Source organism: Falco cherrug, chromosome 14 (genome assembly GCF_023634085.1).
Source record: "Falco cherrug isolate bFalChe1 chromosome 14, bFalChe1.pri, whole genome shotgun sequence".
NCBI classification, from domain to species: Eukaryota; Metazoa; Chordata; class Aves; order Falconiformes; family Falconidae; genus Falco; species Falco cherrug.
Window position 1 is genome coordinate 2,558,307 of NC_073710.1, and position 16,312 is coordinate 2,574,618.

At 46.7% G+C, this 16,312-nt stretch overlaps 1 protein-coding gene across 2 annotated transcripts in view; it reads right to left on the reverse strand.

The window, feature by feature from the left end:
• The window catches only part of GNAO1 (G protein subunit alpha o1), a 146,665-nt gene that overhangs the window by 88,986 nt on the left and 41,367 nt on the right, over nucleotides 1–16,312 (reverse strand). For both annotated transcript variants that reach the window (XM_005444576.3, XM_005444575.3), the window contains exon 3: nucleotides 6,337–6,478. In XM_005444576.3, the coding sequence (XP_005444633.1) occupies nucleotides 6,337–6,478 (142 nt within the window). The remainder of the gene's footprint in view (nucleotides 1–6,336; nucleotides 6,479–16,312) is intronic.

Sequence of the window (16,312 nt, forward strand, 5' to 3'; positions counted from 1 at the left end):
AAATGAATCACCAGTTTTCTATTGTAATTACCCAGGTTGGAAAGGAGGACAGACTGACGAACTTAGCCTAAGTAAAACTCTACATGAAGATCTGGCAACCTCCAACCCAATTATTAAATTTGGCTCTTCTAGGCCTAATTCTGTCTGTGAGAGCTAGCCATGATGTGTTCATAGCCATGACACAAGCTTGTTTTGTCTCCCTTCTAAATGCTATCTTTATTAATAGCATGGCTACAGTGAACTGGACACCAGTTCTGGGGTGATCTTTTCTGCTGTATGAAGAGCATTGCATGTTACTGACTTGATGACCACGACTCCAGCCTTGCCGGAGCGCAGTGCCGGGCAGTGCCATTGCTGCTGCAGCAAAGCAAGGTCTCCCGGGTCTGGCCGCAGGTCTCAGCTGACTCAGCTGGAATCTCTCCTGATGATGAGTGAGTTTGACTCTCCCTAAGAGGCAGAGCAAAGGCACGGGAGCAGACTGTTTCAGGCTCTTTTCGTTGGTGCAAAGGGCTATCATAAATTGTCTTCACGCTCTGCTGTTACTTTACTGTAATTGTTCATTAGAGAAAGATTTTGTATTTTCAGGGGCTCAAGGGATTTCTAAAGGAGGAAAATACATTAGTGTGATGTGGAAGGTGCAGCTTTTGGTTAGAGAGACTGCAGAACTGGTGCAGCGGGGCTTGTGAGTAACGCACTGTGAACATGCAGCCAGAGCTTACTCTGGGCTTTTCCTTCTTTGCTGTCTCCCTCTTTTTCCCGCATCCTCCTTCTGCAGCACAGTTTCCCAATACATTGGCCATCTCAGCCAGCAACAACGAGCCTTTCTTCAATGAGCCAGCCATCTCCCCGGCAACAAGGCAGGCTGTGAAAATAACAAGTGCTTTCCTTTCTATGTTTCCCACCTCTCAAGAAATGCCCTGCCTTTTATTTGTCTCCATTGCTCAAAACCATGAATGATGGTAACTGAAATGCACCTCGTGGAAGGACGAAGAGGGAGGCAGGTGACAAAGATGGCTTTGGTCTTAATGGAAAAGAGTGACAGATCTTTATACCTTAGTGAAGAGCAGGCTGAAATATTTGTCCGGCGTTGTTACTGTGATGAACCCAGCAGACCCAGTACAGGAGGAATGGTTATACATGTGCTGTGGCTATTGCATGCAGCCAGCCAGCAGACCCCTGTTGCAGCTGGACATCCAGACAAATGCTGACACCAGGCAAAAATGGGGTGGCTAATGCCCCCCGATTCCATTTTCCCTTTTCTCCCACTCCTTCCTGCTCCTCTACAAAGCAGCCCTGTTACGCTTCACTGCGGTGAAGTCCCCATCACTCACAACAGCAGACCAGCAAGGGCTGGTTGTATCCTCACTGCAGTGGCAGAACCCCAGGAATCCTGTGACCACCCACCAGACCTCCCCATTTGCTGCCAGTCAGCAAACGGCGGCTTCCCACCAGCACGGCAGTGCCTGATTAACCTCGCCTGCCCTCCCCTAAGTTATTAGCAGCTTTTTGGTATTTCTCCGAGACCTTGGGTTAGGGACCCGCAGTAGGGCCAAGCTGGTCTAACCAGATACCTGCCCGAAATGAAGTAAAATCCACAAATATCTTGGGCTGACAAGTAGAAAAAGCCAGTTACAAAGGAGCAGGTCTTACGAAGAGCTCCTCTCACACACCGCTCCCTCCCAGTGACTGCAAGGCAGCAGGTGACAGCAGCTGCGTCCCTGGTCCTGCCACTGGTCCTGCCACGTCCCTGGTCCTGCCACCGTTGAGCCGGAGGGAGAGGAAAAGGGCAGCTCCTCACATCGCCTTTGGCACCTGCTGAGGGGACAGGGCTGGGGACACGGGCTTTCAGCATCACCCTGCTGCTCAGAAGCAGGCCAGGTGCAGCCCTAGCACACGTGGCCCCCTTCGCCAGCTGCCTCAGGTGGGCTGTTCAATTGCACTAAACAGATTATTTTTTTTAAATATTACTATTACAGCATTTTAAAATGTCCCAGGTACATCTTGGTTTAGCTCACAGTTCAGGAGTTACACACTGTATACAGCATAAAGTCACCACATACACATTTTGTTACAAAGCCTGAAAGAAAAAATTCCCTATGAAAATTTTTTAATACTTTAGTGGCTTTATAGTTTTCCCTTTCATAGCTGAAACAGAGACATTTCCAGACTCCCACTGGGAAAAAAGTTCCATGTGAAGGTCACTGCCTGCCAGAAGGTCACTGCCTGCCACCTCCAGACCCCAAGCGCTGGACCTGTGACCCTGCCACCTCAGACAGTTTTATCTGAGCCATGTGACTGATACTGGGATTCTTTGTTGAGTAATTTCTGCACTATTTCAGCCTGTTTGTGCCCGGTTTATGCTAATATGAACACGCTCTCAGCTGTTTTCATACCAGCCTGCACGGGCGGTGTGCTTGGACAGGCTCATTGCAGCCTGGGACCACTCCAAGCTGCGGACACTCCCAGCCACCCAGCCTGGCTGCAGCTCAGGCATTTCACCCAAGTGGGGTGGTAGATGCTGCATTTCCAAGCAGCTTCTGAGGTCAGAGTTGATCTGTCAGGGAAAAGCCTTTATACTTCTTCTGATCGGGGTTTTGGAAGCTGGACTTCAGAACTGGCTCTTCAGATGAAAATCCATCACTTCCCTGCCCTTCCTGCTCGATCAGATCCACACACTTGCACTGACTTTTAGTTTCCTGGCTTTAAATCTCCATTTCCCATCTGCTCTGCCTGGTTACACTGAAAGGGACTCAGCGAGGAGCTTGCTTTATTAATACATTTGCACTTTAGAGAACCATTTAATCCAGAGGCTACACGTTACTGCCCGACTCTTTCCTGCCTGTTAATCTGATTATAAATGTAGTGCCCAGCTGGAGGGCCTTGGGTAGAGAGGCGAGACCAAGTGTCTGCACCTCTTCCTTTGTGTAACCCCTCGCTCTTGGATAGCTGGGGACCCAGACCTTGGGCAGCGATGGCCCTGGAGCTGAGGAACACCCATGGATGCTGCTCCCCCTGCAACCAGCTCCTGTCTCCTCACTGACAGCTCCTTTTTCACCTGCCCTCTTGCAACATGTAAAGGATTTGTGGCTTTGCACTTGCACAGCTTTTCCAGAGTTTCACACTGACCTTTCGGGCTGTGCACAATGATAATGTGCCCTGAGATGGCAGGACAGCTCCTGCCTCCCTGTGCTGAAGGACACGAAAGAAGGACCTCAGTGCTGCCTGCAGACCATGAACCTTCCGTGAGCCAGGCACAGCTGCAAGAAAACCCGCTCCCCTGCACATGGAGCATGTGTAAGAGTGAAATCCTACACGCAGACTCTTTTGTTCTTAACCTGGGGACAGGTCCTTATCAGCAGAGAGGGTCAGCGAATCCTGGAGCATCTGCTTTTCATGATGTATTTTGCCCTTTTGGCTCATATTTCCTACACTGAGCTCACTTTGACTGACAAAAGCTAAGGGGTTTAGTCTGAACTCTTGCCCCAGTCTTTCACTTCTAGTAGACTTAATACTGGAGGTATAATCATGGGCAGGAGTAAAATGAGAACAGGGAGAGAGGATTTGGTTATTTTACCTCAATAACAAAAGCACAAATCATCTCATTCGCATTTATTAAACAGGGGAGGTTTGTTGGTTTGTGTTTTTTTGGTTTGGTTTTTTTTTTTTTTCTCCGAACATTGTCAGGGTGCCATTTGGAAGGGATACAGGGGCAGATGCATCTCCCATGAAGTCATGGTGGGAGAAGCTGTAACAGCCAAGCAGTCCCTGGGGAAAACCTGTCCTGGGCCTGTGCCCCCTCCTTCCCTGCTGCTGAATCAGGCTTGAGCAGCCGCAGCCCTGGCTCCCCTTCCTGAGCTCTCTTCTCCTGGGGGCTTAAGTGATGAGTAGGGGAAAATCCCCCACTAAAAGATTTGCATTGGAAACCCTTGGTTGAGGAATGTCTTTTAAAATAGAGACGCTTTGCTTGAAAAGGGGTGAACCATGTAGCATAATACTCAACAAATCGCCTGTTTAATGGCCTCTCTTTATAGCAGCTGTGCATTAATAACAAAAGCGGGGTAGCAGAAGCCATGTGCTTCTTTGCAAGATTAAAATAAATACTATTTCATACTAATACCAGCAACTTTCTGTGGAGGCTGGCTAAGAGGAGGGAACAAGTGGGAGACCATCCCGGAGAGACTTGGTTTCTTTCCCCTTCGTCTACTGCTGGATGAAGGAATATTGCCCCCATCTAAGAAGGGAGAAGATGCTCTGAATCGGCCCTCCCAGACTGTTGTTTGGTTTATAGCTATTTGTTGTAGGCTTGTCTGTACACAGTCAGCATGATGCCATTGTAAGAGAGGAGTAATTCCCCCAGGACTACATACCTTAGGGGAAACTAGGTTGGGGAGAACTTTAACTTGCTTTTTACATTGCAAAGGGTAACTCAGGATCCCTACTGCCAGAAAGCAGAAATTGAAACAAGAGCGGTTCACACTAGACTTAAGAAGAAACCTTTTCATCGTGAGGGCAGCAAAGCAGTGGTCCAGATTGCCCAAAGAGGCTGTGCAGTCTCCATCCTTGGAGGATTTCGGACCTGACCCGATAAAGCCCTGAGCAACCTGGTTTGACCTCAGAGCTGACCCTGCTTGAGCAGGAGGTTGAGCCAGACACCTCCTGAGCTCACTTCCAGCCTGAGTTATCGTATGATCCTAGGAACATTTGGTATCTTTTCCATAGTAAATATGAACGGACGCAACATTTTGTGCAGCCCAGTACTCCATCTCTCATTCCTGGCAGTCCTGATAACAGGTCTCCCCCTCCACACCCCCTGCTTCAGGCCTGCCACTAAAGCAGTGCTGAATTTCCCTTCTCGAATTAGGACTTCAGGCATTAAAAGATTAAAAAAAAAAAGAAATTTTACGTTTTAAAGCTGTCTGCCACAGACTATTTATCAGACATGGAAAATGATTTGTTTCTGTTTTCCTGGGCATAGGTTTTTAGCTGAGACAAGATACACTGCCTCGCTGAGAGCTGAGTCACCAAGTAATCAACAGATTAATGTATTCAGTTCGAAAGCCATCAGCATTAGCTCTCGGCAAGCTCACAAGAACTCCATTATGGTATCATCTCTACGTATGGGATGGAAATGTCTCCAGGATTTAGAGTTCCTGTGGGAAAAATCCCTAGATGCAAAGAAATCAAAATATCCCTTTGCAACTGGGAGAAATAAGGTACCTCTTCATACAGTAACACCACAGCAGGATTTTGGCATCCTTTCTAGTGAATGCTTTTATTATCAACCCTCAGATAAGGAGTTTGGGGTATGTTGTACATCTGTCATTTGATAGCTACCTAAAAATAGCCATGACAAACTCGGTGGCATATAGGACTTTGCCTTTATCAGATCTTTAATCTGAAATTATTTTATTTGCAGTGAAACCAAGTAGTTTTTACTTTCTCTGGGATGGCAGCATGCAAAAAGGGTGGTCTTGACTTCCCTACGGCTCTGAGTTTCTCTATGTGGGCTTGGTCTGAGCCAGAAATGCAAAAAGGAAAGGCAGAGGCTGGCAGGGGCACCTCACAGAGGAGCCACTGTTTAAAAATAGGGAGCTGGTTAAAGTAACAACAGAGTAGCAACTGTAAAAGGGCAGGCTGGCCTAGGTGTGTGGCATGAAGGCTGCCAGACATCGCATAGTTATTCTGATAAGATGCTAACTGCCTAACTAGCAGCTAACACTGCTGCCCAGGACTCTGTCCACATGAACCTCACTGAAGCCATGCATCCTTTTGTTAGGAAGTGAAATTGCTGTTTGGGTACACCTGAATGGGGCATGTGTGAGTAAAAGCCAGTCAAGCCCCCACAAAAGTGAAGACAATCCTAAAAGCTTTCCTACCTAGCAGGCTGGTGGAAGGGATTTGAACAGCAGCAAGACTTTTCCCCGAGACATTTCTCCTTGAAGCCTGCGTATCCAGCACAGGCAGAGTAGACAGGACACATGTTCTCGCCGTTTCCCCAAGCCTGTCAGCACCTCTGTCTAGACTGTTACTAGATAACAGAATTTCTTTTGTACTGGCCTGGCTAGTGCCAGGGCATGAGAAATTGTGGCCGTTGTGACACAGAGGTCTCCAGAGCTACACTTCCTAGAGCAGGTGTACAAATGGCATGCCGTACATAATTGTGCCTATGCCTCTGTTTGTTGCACAAACTGCCGGTGCAGTAGGCGTACAACGGTGATGTAAATCTTCCCCCCTCCCACCTTTTCCCATTCAGATTGTGCAAATGCCTCCTGTTTGTGCTCTGGAGTCTCCAGGTGTTCAGCTCTCCATACCAAGCAGTGGTGATTTTTGACTTACCCGTCGTTCCTTATCACCATATTCGATGCCCAAGGTATCCATGGCACGTACAATAGCTGCCAGTGACTGTATAGTGTTGCTGTAGACCACTGGCTTGTACTGCTTCACATCTTCTCCAGAGAAGCCATCCTCATGGATGATCCTGAAGAAAATGCAAAGGACAAAAACCTCTTGAGAATGTCATTTCAATAGGAGAGACATTTAAAAGAGAGCTGTGCTCTTTTGAAGAGCACATCTGCTAGCTTGATTCACTTAATTTAGTCAGCATTTCTTTTTAAACCTTTCTGATTGTTCACCAGTTGTGTGTCTGAGCCCAGTGCCTGGAATTAGCATTGCTTTTGCTCTCTCTCAAGGAGGTTTTGTGCAGGGTTGGTGCATATGGTACCTCCCTCCCAACTGAACTGCAAACGCCGGAGCCTGGGTGGCCTCGTGTCGGCATGCTTACCCCTCACGGGGCCTGGGCTTCCAGGTCCTACATTACCTTTCCTGTCCAGGTCTATGGAAATACATTCGACGCTTACGGTGACCATCAGATCTGCTCTTAACCGCTTAAACAGGTGATAGAAACCCCCTAGTTCTTGTCTAGTCCTTTTCATAGTAACTCCTGGGGTGCCTTACTAAAGGAACCAGTGTCAAAATACCCCTGTACGCATGGGGACGGGACCTAGCTGTGCAGCACTTCAAGTATTCACAGCCCTTTACACCTCCTCCCTCCTTCCCTCTCCTTTGAAAATAGCGCTGGAAGTTTTGCCACCTCAAGGCATGTAATGTAATGTTAATGTTATGTTACGTTACGTTACGTTACGTTATCCCTTCCCAAAGCAATGTGGGAATGAGACCCACCGTCCCGGCAGCTCTGCATGCCAGATGCTCTCGGAGTTAGTCTCCATTAAACTCCACAAAAGGAACTATTTGATGGAGCGAGTTCTTGCTCAGTTCAGAAGACCGATACCTGTAATTTCTTCATCTTTAAGCAACTCAAGAACTAAGTCTGTGTGTGTCTAGAAAACAGCTAGGATTTGCAGATCTAATTGTGCTTGACAATAATTCTTCCCAGTGGAGACATAAGTTATGATCCTGTCTCTTAAATATTGGCAGAGAGGATGATCTGCTTAGCCGAAATGAAGTCCTTTCTTGCTCATCCTCAGATCTCACTGGACAACAGAGTCCTTCAGTAACAGATCTGGTCACTGATAAAACCTAGCATCCTGTCTATAACAGGATTTTTGTTTCCTTTTTTTCTAAATCAGATACACACAAACCCAAGGTCCTGACCAGTGCTGGCATCCCCCCGGGGAGAGAGAGCGCTAGCGGGGATCATAGTGAGCTTGCAATAGATACAGTGCTGGGATGGAGGTGGAGAACAGGGCTGGCATCCAGCCCCGTGTTATTAACAGATGACTACATGAAGAAAAAAGCTGATAGAAACGTGCTGACAAAAACACAGATCTGCTTCCTCTGATGTGAAGCTGATAGAAAGGTTTTCTAACACAAGCAACCGACTCTTTGCTCCCCCCACCACAACCTTCGCTCACCCATCAGGGAACACTTTGCTCCTGGGAGGAGCTGCTCCAACACCCTCCGAGTCCTGGAAAAAAATGACTATAAGCAAAGACGGTCAAAGACAGGCAGTAGTTCAAATTAACTGGTGTCTGGGATTGTTAAGCTACTGATCCGTGGAACTGGGCAGAGCCCCCTGCTCAGGTATCCCAGCTCCAGGATGGGGGAATGGTGCTGGTGCCCTGGAAACAGCATGAGGGGCTGCTGGCTTGTCTCAGGGTGAGAAGGGCAGGGGTGGGTGAAAACCTTTCTGACTTAGTAAATCCAGTCTTGCTGATTTGTCAACATTTTTTTCTATGGCTAGTTTTGATTTTGATGCAGAGTTTTGGGCAATAGCAGACCTTGTACTCCATAGCTTTTATATTGCGTGAATCCACTGCCTGTGCCGAGGTTTGGAATAGCAGCATTTGAGTAATGGGGAAGGAGGGGGGCCAGCAGAGCCCTGTGTCGGCACTGGATCTCATGGATCATTTACTGTTACTCAGACAAGTTGCTGAACTTCTGGGAAATGTGTTCTTTGTCAAAAATTGCAGTCAAATCTGAAGAGTTATGGCTGGCACAAGGCACAAAGCACAAGGCACAATCCTGCATCAATCCTGTTTGGAATCAAGAGAAACCGTACGGCACCGGTTCCTCCCAGCTATGAGCGTGACAGCAAGAAGCTCAGCAGAGCTGGGGTCCCGTGGGAGGCAGGCAGGCGGTTAGCAAAAGCATCACCAGAAGTAATTAATCCTTTCTGGTTGGTTGGCTCAGGCCTGGATTTTGGGGCAGGGAGGACTAAATGTTGGTTCTGGGGCAGTTAAGAGATGAAAACGTAAGAGGGGGATAACAAAGGGTGAAAAGAGGACAAGCACGAGGGGCAGTGTAAGGGCCACAAGAGGATGCAGCTGGAATTTTTTTGGTCCAGCTGCTGACCATGCTGGTGGAGATGGGATGGTGCCCACATCTTGGGCTGGCTTTGTTTCTGCCTTTCACTGACAGGCATCAACCAGGGACCTGATACGGCAAAAAGAGGGCTGAACAGCTGTAGAGGGAAAGAGGTGAGCTTTAGTCTTCTTCAGAGTTTAAACTGTCTCTGGCCTTGGGCCATGAAGTTGTTGCCTGACATTTTCACTTCTAAATACTCAGTGTTTCTGAATACTTCAAGCCAGTAAGCTCCCTATCAAGTAACAGGGTTCCTTGTGCTGAAGGGGCAGAATTAAGTGATGGAGAGTGGCTCTGGGATCCCTCCGTGAACATACTGCCGACTGGGCAACACACTGACATCGTTCAAAGCACAGGCATAAAAGCATTACTTTTAAAGGGGGCAAAAAAGAGCATGGAAAAAAACCACCCCAATTGTTCTTCTGCGAAATCTCTCTGGGAAGGCAGCCACGGCGACTGAAAGCAGCACTGCGGATGCCAGTATTGAAGTTTTGCTGTAGGAAGTACCTACGGATTAATCAATCACGCAGTTAGCACATTACCTAATATTTGAGCGAGCAAATCCCCACTGACTAGTGCCGTTCCAAAGCCTGCTAGGACACCGTGAACTGGTTTATTGTCCTATATGCTCCTAGCAAATGCTTCTCCTCTTGCTTGCCTTGGCGATCTGATGGCCGAACTCCCGTGGCAGCTTTTTCCATAGTCCTTTGGACAGGTTCATGCTGTCGTTCACCTGTTTGGGATACACCTTTTGTCTTGCCTGCCATTGTGCTTTGCTGCCTAGAGGACATCTAAAGCTCCAACAAGGTTCTTGGGAGGTATACTGTCGTGGGGCATGGCCTGAGCCAGCTTGTGTGCCACAGGACACAAGCAACAGTGGAGTTTGGATGCTGTAGTGAGCTGTGACCGTTAAAAATGCACAGTGTGGAGGAACTAATAGAAGTGAGCAGCATGTCGTGACTGGGAAGTCTTTAAAGGTTCAGGCAGGGTGGGCTGCTCCTTAAGCAACCCGCAAATTAATGGGAACAGAGGGTTGTCAGCACTAAAAATGTGAATCCTCTGTTTTCTAGATGGCTTGTATTTTTTCCTGTGTCTGAAATACAAAGGAAACTGCTGCAGGCAGGTTCCTCTCTGCCATGCTAGAGCCAGTTCTCTCCACGGCAAAGGGAGAAAAGGGATTTAAGAGGATCCCCAGGGGCTGTGGCGGGAGGGAGACAATGCTGTAATTTTTAAAAGCGATCCTGAGCAATTAAAAAGCCATTTCATTCACCAAGTGACTAACGAAACACTGTGCTCTGAATGGAATGGCGAGAGACAACTGAAGCAACCTGACTGTCTAATGTACCTGTTAATGCCTGCTACCTATCTCTCGGCTGTTACCAGCAAAGCCCATATGTTTGCACGTTATGTTGTCATACTCATTTTAGAATGGCATTAACAGACAGGTATTTGCTGGGCAAAATGGTTCCACTGCACATCAGATCTTCTGCCATCCCTCAGCAAGTCATTAATCCTGAAGAAGTGCCCAGTGCCTCAGCGATTATTGCTTAATTACAAAATAAATTAAATACTTGGAAACAGGGGGTGCATTCTGCGTAGCAGCTTGCTTTGGCTTCCATTCAACAAAGCACTTACATGCCTTCAGCCTTTCACTACAAAACGAATGTATTAAAACGGCAAAGCCAAAGATGATTTTGCCGTATGTCCCTGCTGACACGCATCGCCCCAGCAGTTGTGAAACGGCAGCGTCAAACAAAGCACACGGCAGCTCCGGCACGGCAGGGCTGGATCCCAGCCGGCAACTGATCCAAGCAAAGAGCCAGTTTGCCTAGGTCACTCCTGGGGGAACACTTGTCCATCTATCCTGAAAACCTCCTGGAGCGGAGGCTACGGTTTCCCCCGCTCCCTACTCCAGTCCCACACAAGCTATTCTGGTGCTTTCCTTCCAACCTGAGCCAGGTTTAGTAGATGCAGCGACTCTTCCCCCAGCTGTGTCCTGCTCCCTCCTGAGGCACAGTGCCCCGAACTAGACCCAGTCCTCACTTCTCTAACTTGCCAAGATAATTTTAAGCTGTAAAGCTTCTCCTCTGACATGCTGAAGTACCTCTCCTAGCCCCACATCACTGCCAGGTGTAATTATGTATTTTCATTCATTTTTCATGGATGGAAGGTTTGGAAGGAAACCAACGCAGACCCCTGCAGAGTCCTGGCTGACAGAGTCCTCTGCTGTGATCACGAGCCACCACTAACTGTATTCTCTGGGAATAAGTTGTGCTACTCATCCATTTTTGTGTAAAAGCTGAAGTAGTTTTCTTTAGACTGTTTTTCCAGGTGACTTTATAAAAGTCAAGTGAGACACTGTCAAACCCTTCCCAAAATCTAGATACTGCACCAACTATTCCTCTCCTGCTTCTGCCAAGAAATCAAATGAGATTAGTTCAACACGCCTCATTTTTGTATAATCCATGCTGGATGTCACTCATCTCCCTTTTTATCTCCTAGGTGCTTGCAAATTGTTTGATTGATAGTTCATTTCTCTTGAAAGCTTCTAGAAGTTGACTGGTCTATAATTCTTACTCCTCTTTTCTCCCTCTATATTTAAAGATAGACACCATGTTTACATTTTTTCCTTTCTTCTGGTACCTCACCTGCCCTCCAAGAGCTCTCAAGGAGAAGTGTTTGTATTTCGGAGATGGCGCCAGCCAGGCCTGTGAGTATGTAGCAAGAAATTCCTTAAACACGGCTGGTCTGAAGACATTTAATCTTACAAAACTTGCTCTTCTTGTGCCAGAGGGAGAGCGATGCCATTGCCCAGCAGTGGAGCCTGCTGCGGACACTTCTTCCCACTTCCTCACTTGGTGTCCTCCATCCCCTTTACATCTTGGCACGCAGGTTCTCCTTTCCTCACCAACACAGCCCTGCCTCATCTCCTGTGCTTTGTCATTACCCCAAAACCTTGAGCCAATGCCTCTGAAATGCTTCCTGCTAAATTCAGAAAGCTTTGCGCGGCTTCAAACTGTCTGCATTGCTGTAAATGACGTATGTAGAGACTTCCGATTGTCTACCAGAGAAGATAAATGCCATACAGTTTCTGTTTTACCTAAGGTGATTTACTTTCAATCAGCAAGATGTTTCCAGCTGAATGAAGTTTTCCCATATCAATGCACATCCCTAAAATTACAGTGATTTGCTTGAATAAAACCAGGCAAGAAATCACCAGGGGATTATTACACTTGAAGCATATCGCAAGCAAATGCCTCACAAATGAACAGTCCAGTTCCTATAAGAACAGTCCTCGCTCCTCACCTTCATCTGGACAAATTAAGGACCCTAAAGGTCATTGCACAGCTTTTGCACAGGGCCTGGTGCCACAGTGGTGAGTGTTGCCTCTTGGGGCTGTAGGATGCTGGCCAGGTTTCGGCTGGCAGCGGTACCCTGTGTAGCATCCCCGGCTCTGCTTCAGCCCGGGTGGCTGCGTGCTCCTCCTGCGCCGGGAAAGCTCAGCACTCCCAGGCTCTGTCTGGGGAGCTCCTGACATCCACATGGGCAACACAGGCAGGGAAAACCTCCCAGCCCATGCAAAGAGTGTGAGATGCTACAGCCTGTAAAGTGCTGCTTGCAACTGCAGGAGATCACTTGGGCCACGGCAGAAGGGAGGTGGTGTGGAAGGGATTTGCATTTGCTCACCAATGCATTTTTGCTCGAGCTGTTGACAGCCTCATTCATACATATACATTTAGGGTACAGACTGATCCAAGGTGGATTTTACCTGAAGAGTTTTGGAATGAACACACATACAAATCAATTTTTGCTTGGCAAACTCACTTTTTTTTAATTTCTTCTCTTCTTCCCTGCTTTTTCAAAAACAATAATTTCTGTTTCACAGCAGGTTATTATGGTAAGGCTGAGCAGAGCTTGAGACAAAAGAAAAAAAAACTAATTCTGAAGAAAACTCTGTAAGCTTTGTTTGCAAATGGGGAAAAAATGCAGAAATCTGACTTCAATATGTTGGGAAAGGGTTGATCAAATTCTAATAGAAAATCTGCTAGAGGTAATCAGCTACTTTTAAATTTATTTTTATCTTGATGTGAGGTTTAAAAGTTTGTTTACAGGGGAGTTATGAAGCTAAATTCCAGTGATTCTCTTCTCACTCATTTAATAACCTGAAATGCGATTAAAAACTCCTGGATTACGTTAAACTAAATCAATGCAGATGTACATGACCTTGCGTTTCAAAGACTGCAAAGGCACAGTTCAGAACTCCGTGACAGGGTGCAAATCTCTCAGAACTCTCATTCTTTGTCCCCTCTGGCTGTGCTTGAATGACACGTCGTACATCCTATTCCCATGAGAAATCCTTCAAGATGGAGATTAAGATGACAGTTTGCCTACATGCCCGCTTTTTTGAAAAGAAAAACAGCTTCTTCAGTCAGGGTCATCTGAAAACTGCAAATGGAACTCATTTAAAAAAGCATAATTTTTTCAACCTGGATTTTTAACACCAGTCCAAGAAATACTGATGGAGCCCTGTGATAGAATCCCAGCTGGGGGGAACCTTCTTTCTGGAGGAAATGCCTTTGGGTCACTCAAAACTGAATTCTTACCACCAAAGTATTTATTGCATGCAAAGACATTATTCTAACTAACCAGCTGGTTCATGTTAAAAAATAAGCAGATCCATCAGGCGATTGAAACGCTGCCAAAATCCACAGCCCTGGAAATGGTCGAGCTTACTCAAATCAGTTGCAAAAGTTTCATGGACCTGTACAGGGCAGAAGCATTCTTTGCTCTTCTAAGGCAGCTGAATTTGTGCCTAGTATCAATGCTTGCAAGCAACTGGTGCCTTCATGAGGTCTGGTTAAAGCCAGGTGTGAGCTTCTGCACCTTAACTGCTGGCCAAAAAGCTACAGAAGGATGTTAGAAAAACCCCTCTCCTGTCTACTCAGAATGGATGTTGCTACCATCGTATTTTTGCCTGTAGATGAGCAGCTCTTGAGCTAACAATGATTAGCTTTGAGACATGTAGGGGCCAGATACTGCATCTTCCCAAACCCCTCGTATTTCAGCTTGTTTTCAGGTGTATAAAATATATGCAGAATACTCTTCATTTCCAGTTTAATACAGACCAAAATGAGAAACAAGTGCACTAAAGCAAACTAAAGCTGTGCCCCTTCAATCCTTTTCGGAAGCAGCTTTTAGTCTTTTTTTTTTAATTATTATTTTTTGAGTTCCACATCAATGCTTAATTTTGGCTTTGGGCTGTCTGGAGGGGGGATCCCCACTTCGGTTGCACGCTGTAGTTGAGAGGAAAGATGATCTCCTGGACTGCGTGCTGGGCTCCTTCCAAGTGTCTTTCATCGGACTGGGGGGTGTGGTTGGTTCTTGTACCTGCAATTGGGATGCACCAAGGACCCTCCCCATCTTCGCTCGGGGAGGACTCTTTCAGTATTTACATTTTCTAACAGGACGCAGTGGAGTGAAATGCTCTGCTTTTAAGTGTGTGTATCAAGCAAGTTTAAGAGTGTAAACGCTCTACTGCATCCTGAAAGTAATTAATTACTGCTGATAAATGAAAGACACCAGTACTGATAGTTCAAAGGAAGGCAAGGCTGAGCAGGCAGAGCAAATCCAGCTACTGCGCCAGTACTCCACCCGAACTCGACAGGGACACCATCATCCTTTGAAACTTAACATCACAAAGTCAGGAAAACGACGCAGGAAAATGAAGTGGCTTTACTCATGAGAAAAAAAGTATTCCCCACACCAAGCCTAAATATGCACAGAGTCAACCACACCAGTGGTTTTACCCACCTGAGTCACCCTAATGATAGTTTTTTTCCTGCAGAGACCACCAGTCACCGACCCCCCGAGCAATCCTGGAGCCCAGATGAACTACCCTGCTCCCAAGCACTAATTACAGTATAAAGGAGCTCCTGGCTCCTGCGGAGGTCAGGCTGCCTGCTGGCTGCTGGAGGCATGCTGATGCACACCCCCCAGGACCTGACCCCCCTCCAGGGTTTCAGTGCCTGGCTCGGCACCAAACCCAAACCTCAGACCCCTCCCCGAAAGCACACAGACAGGGGATGGTGGTATAGGGGTGCAGTCAGCGGAAAAAAAAAAATCCATCACACTTGCTGATACAGAAGCAATACACAGACCCACTTTCTCACTGCCCCAAATTAGTTCCTTATGCTCCCAAACGCCACATCTGCCCAGACGGGAAGCAAAAGGCGCAAACAGGGACACGGGCTGCCCCACACCCCCACGTCCCACACCAAGCAGGGAGTGGTGCAGACCTGAGTTTTACGCAGTGTCAGGCCACTGGCATAGTTTGGTTTTACTGAAATTTGCAGTTGTGTAACTTTGATAAAGTGCCCTCTCCTGGGGCCTTTAATATTAAGATCAAATATTGAATACCCTACATGCACCTAATTAGCTTTAATATGCATCCTGCTCGGCTCAGTAAGAACAGCAAAGAAACACAGTCAAAAACAATTAGATCAGGGTTTTTTTTGATTAAAAAAAGACAGCTGGACTACAGAGATTCCTGCAGCAGCATTTGCATTAGATGAGATTGCATTTTTATGTGGAAAAAGCCTCGGAGCCAAAAGGGTTTCAAATAGCACCAGTGGAGGCTGACAGCTGCATTCTTTTTTGTGCATTCCTAAATAATAATCAGCGAAGGAAAAAGAGTTCCTGCTGCGACTGACTTATCTCCTGATCCCATGCGATGTGCTACATAGTCAATCCACTTTGTCCACCCTCTGCCCGAGACCAATGAGTTCCCCCGAGGAAAAAAAACATCCACCGGGCCGGTGATGACCCACATGAGAGAATTCTCATTAAATCCTCCGTAATGTTACATAAGGTCATTTTGTTGAATTAAAATTATTGGGATTAATCCTCTTTAATGTTCTCTTAGATGCAAGGGGGATCCAACTGCAGCTGGATCATCCTGCAGCTGGTTCTAGAAAGTCAAAACAGTGTTTTAAAGCCCCGTAATGGTTTTGTTAAATTCATCCCCTGAACAAGGACACAAAGCAGCTTTTTATGGCTTTTTTAGATCACTTACAACTTCTGTAAGCTGTCATTAACTATCATCAAAGCCTGAAAAATGAGGCAAATGGGTTCAATGTCAGTTTTACTGCCCAAACCTAAATAATATTTTTGGTTTCCCATCTGTCTCATCTGAAGTGTTTTGATAGCTGGAAGGTGACTTTGCCTTTCAAAACCTTTTCAGATGTTGCTCTCCATAACCAAACATTCTGTGGACCATAGAAGAAACAAGAGACATACGTTGCCTCCTCATCGCCCCGTGCATTTCATCCTCACAATCAAGTACCACCACCAAATCCCACTAGAAGAATAGAGCAACCTTGTGGATTTTACTCAGATATGAAGGGTCAGCGCACAACTCTCTCAGTGTATCAAAGCAAGGCTTTGGTAGGATGGACCCGGTTCCTAGCACTGATGCAAAAAAGACGGCTCCCAA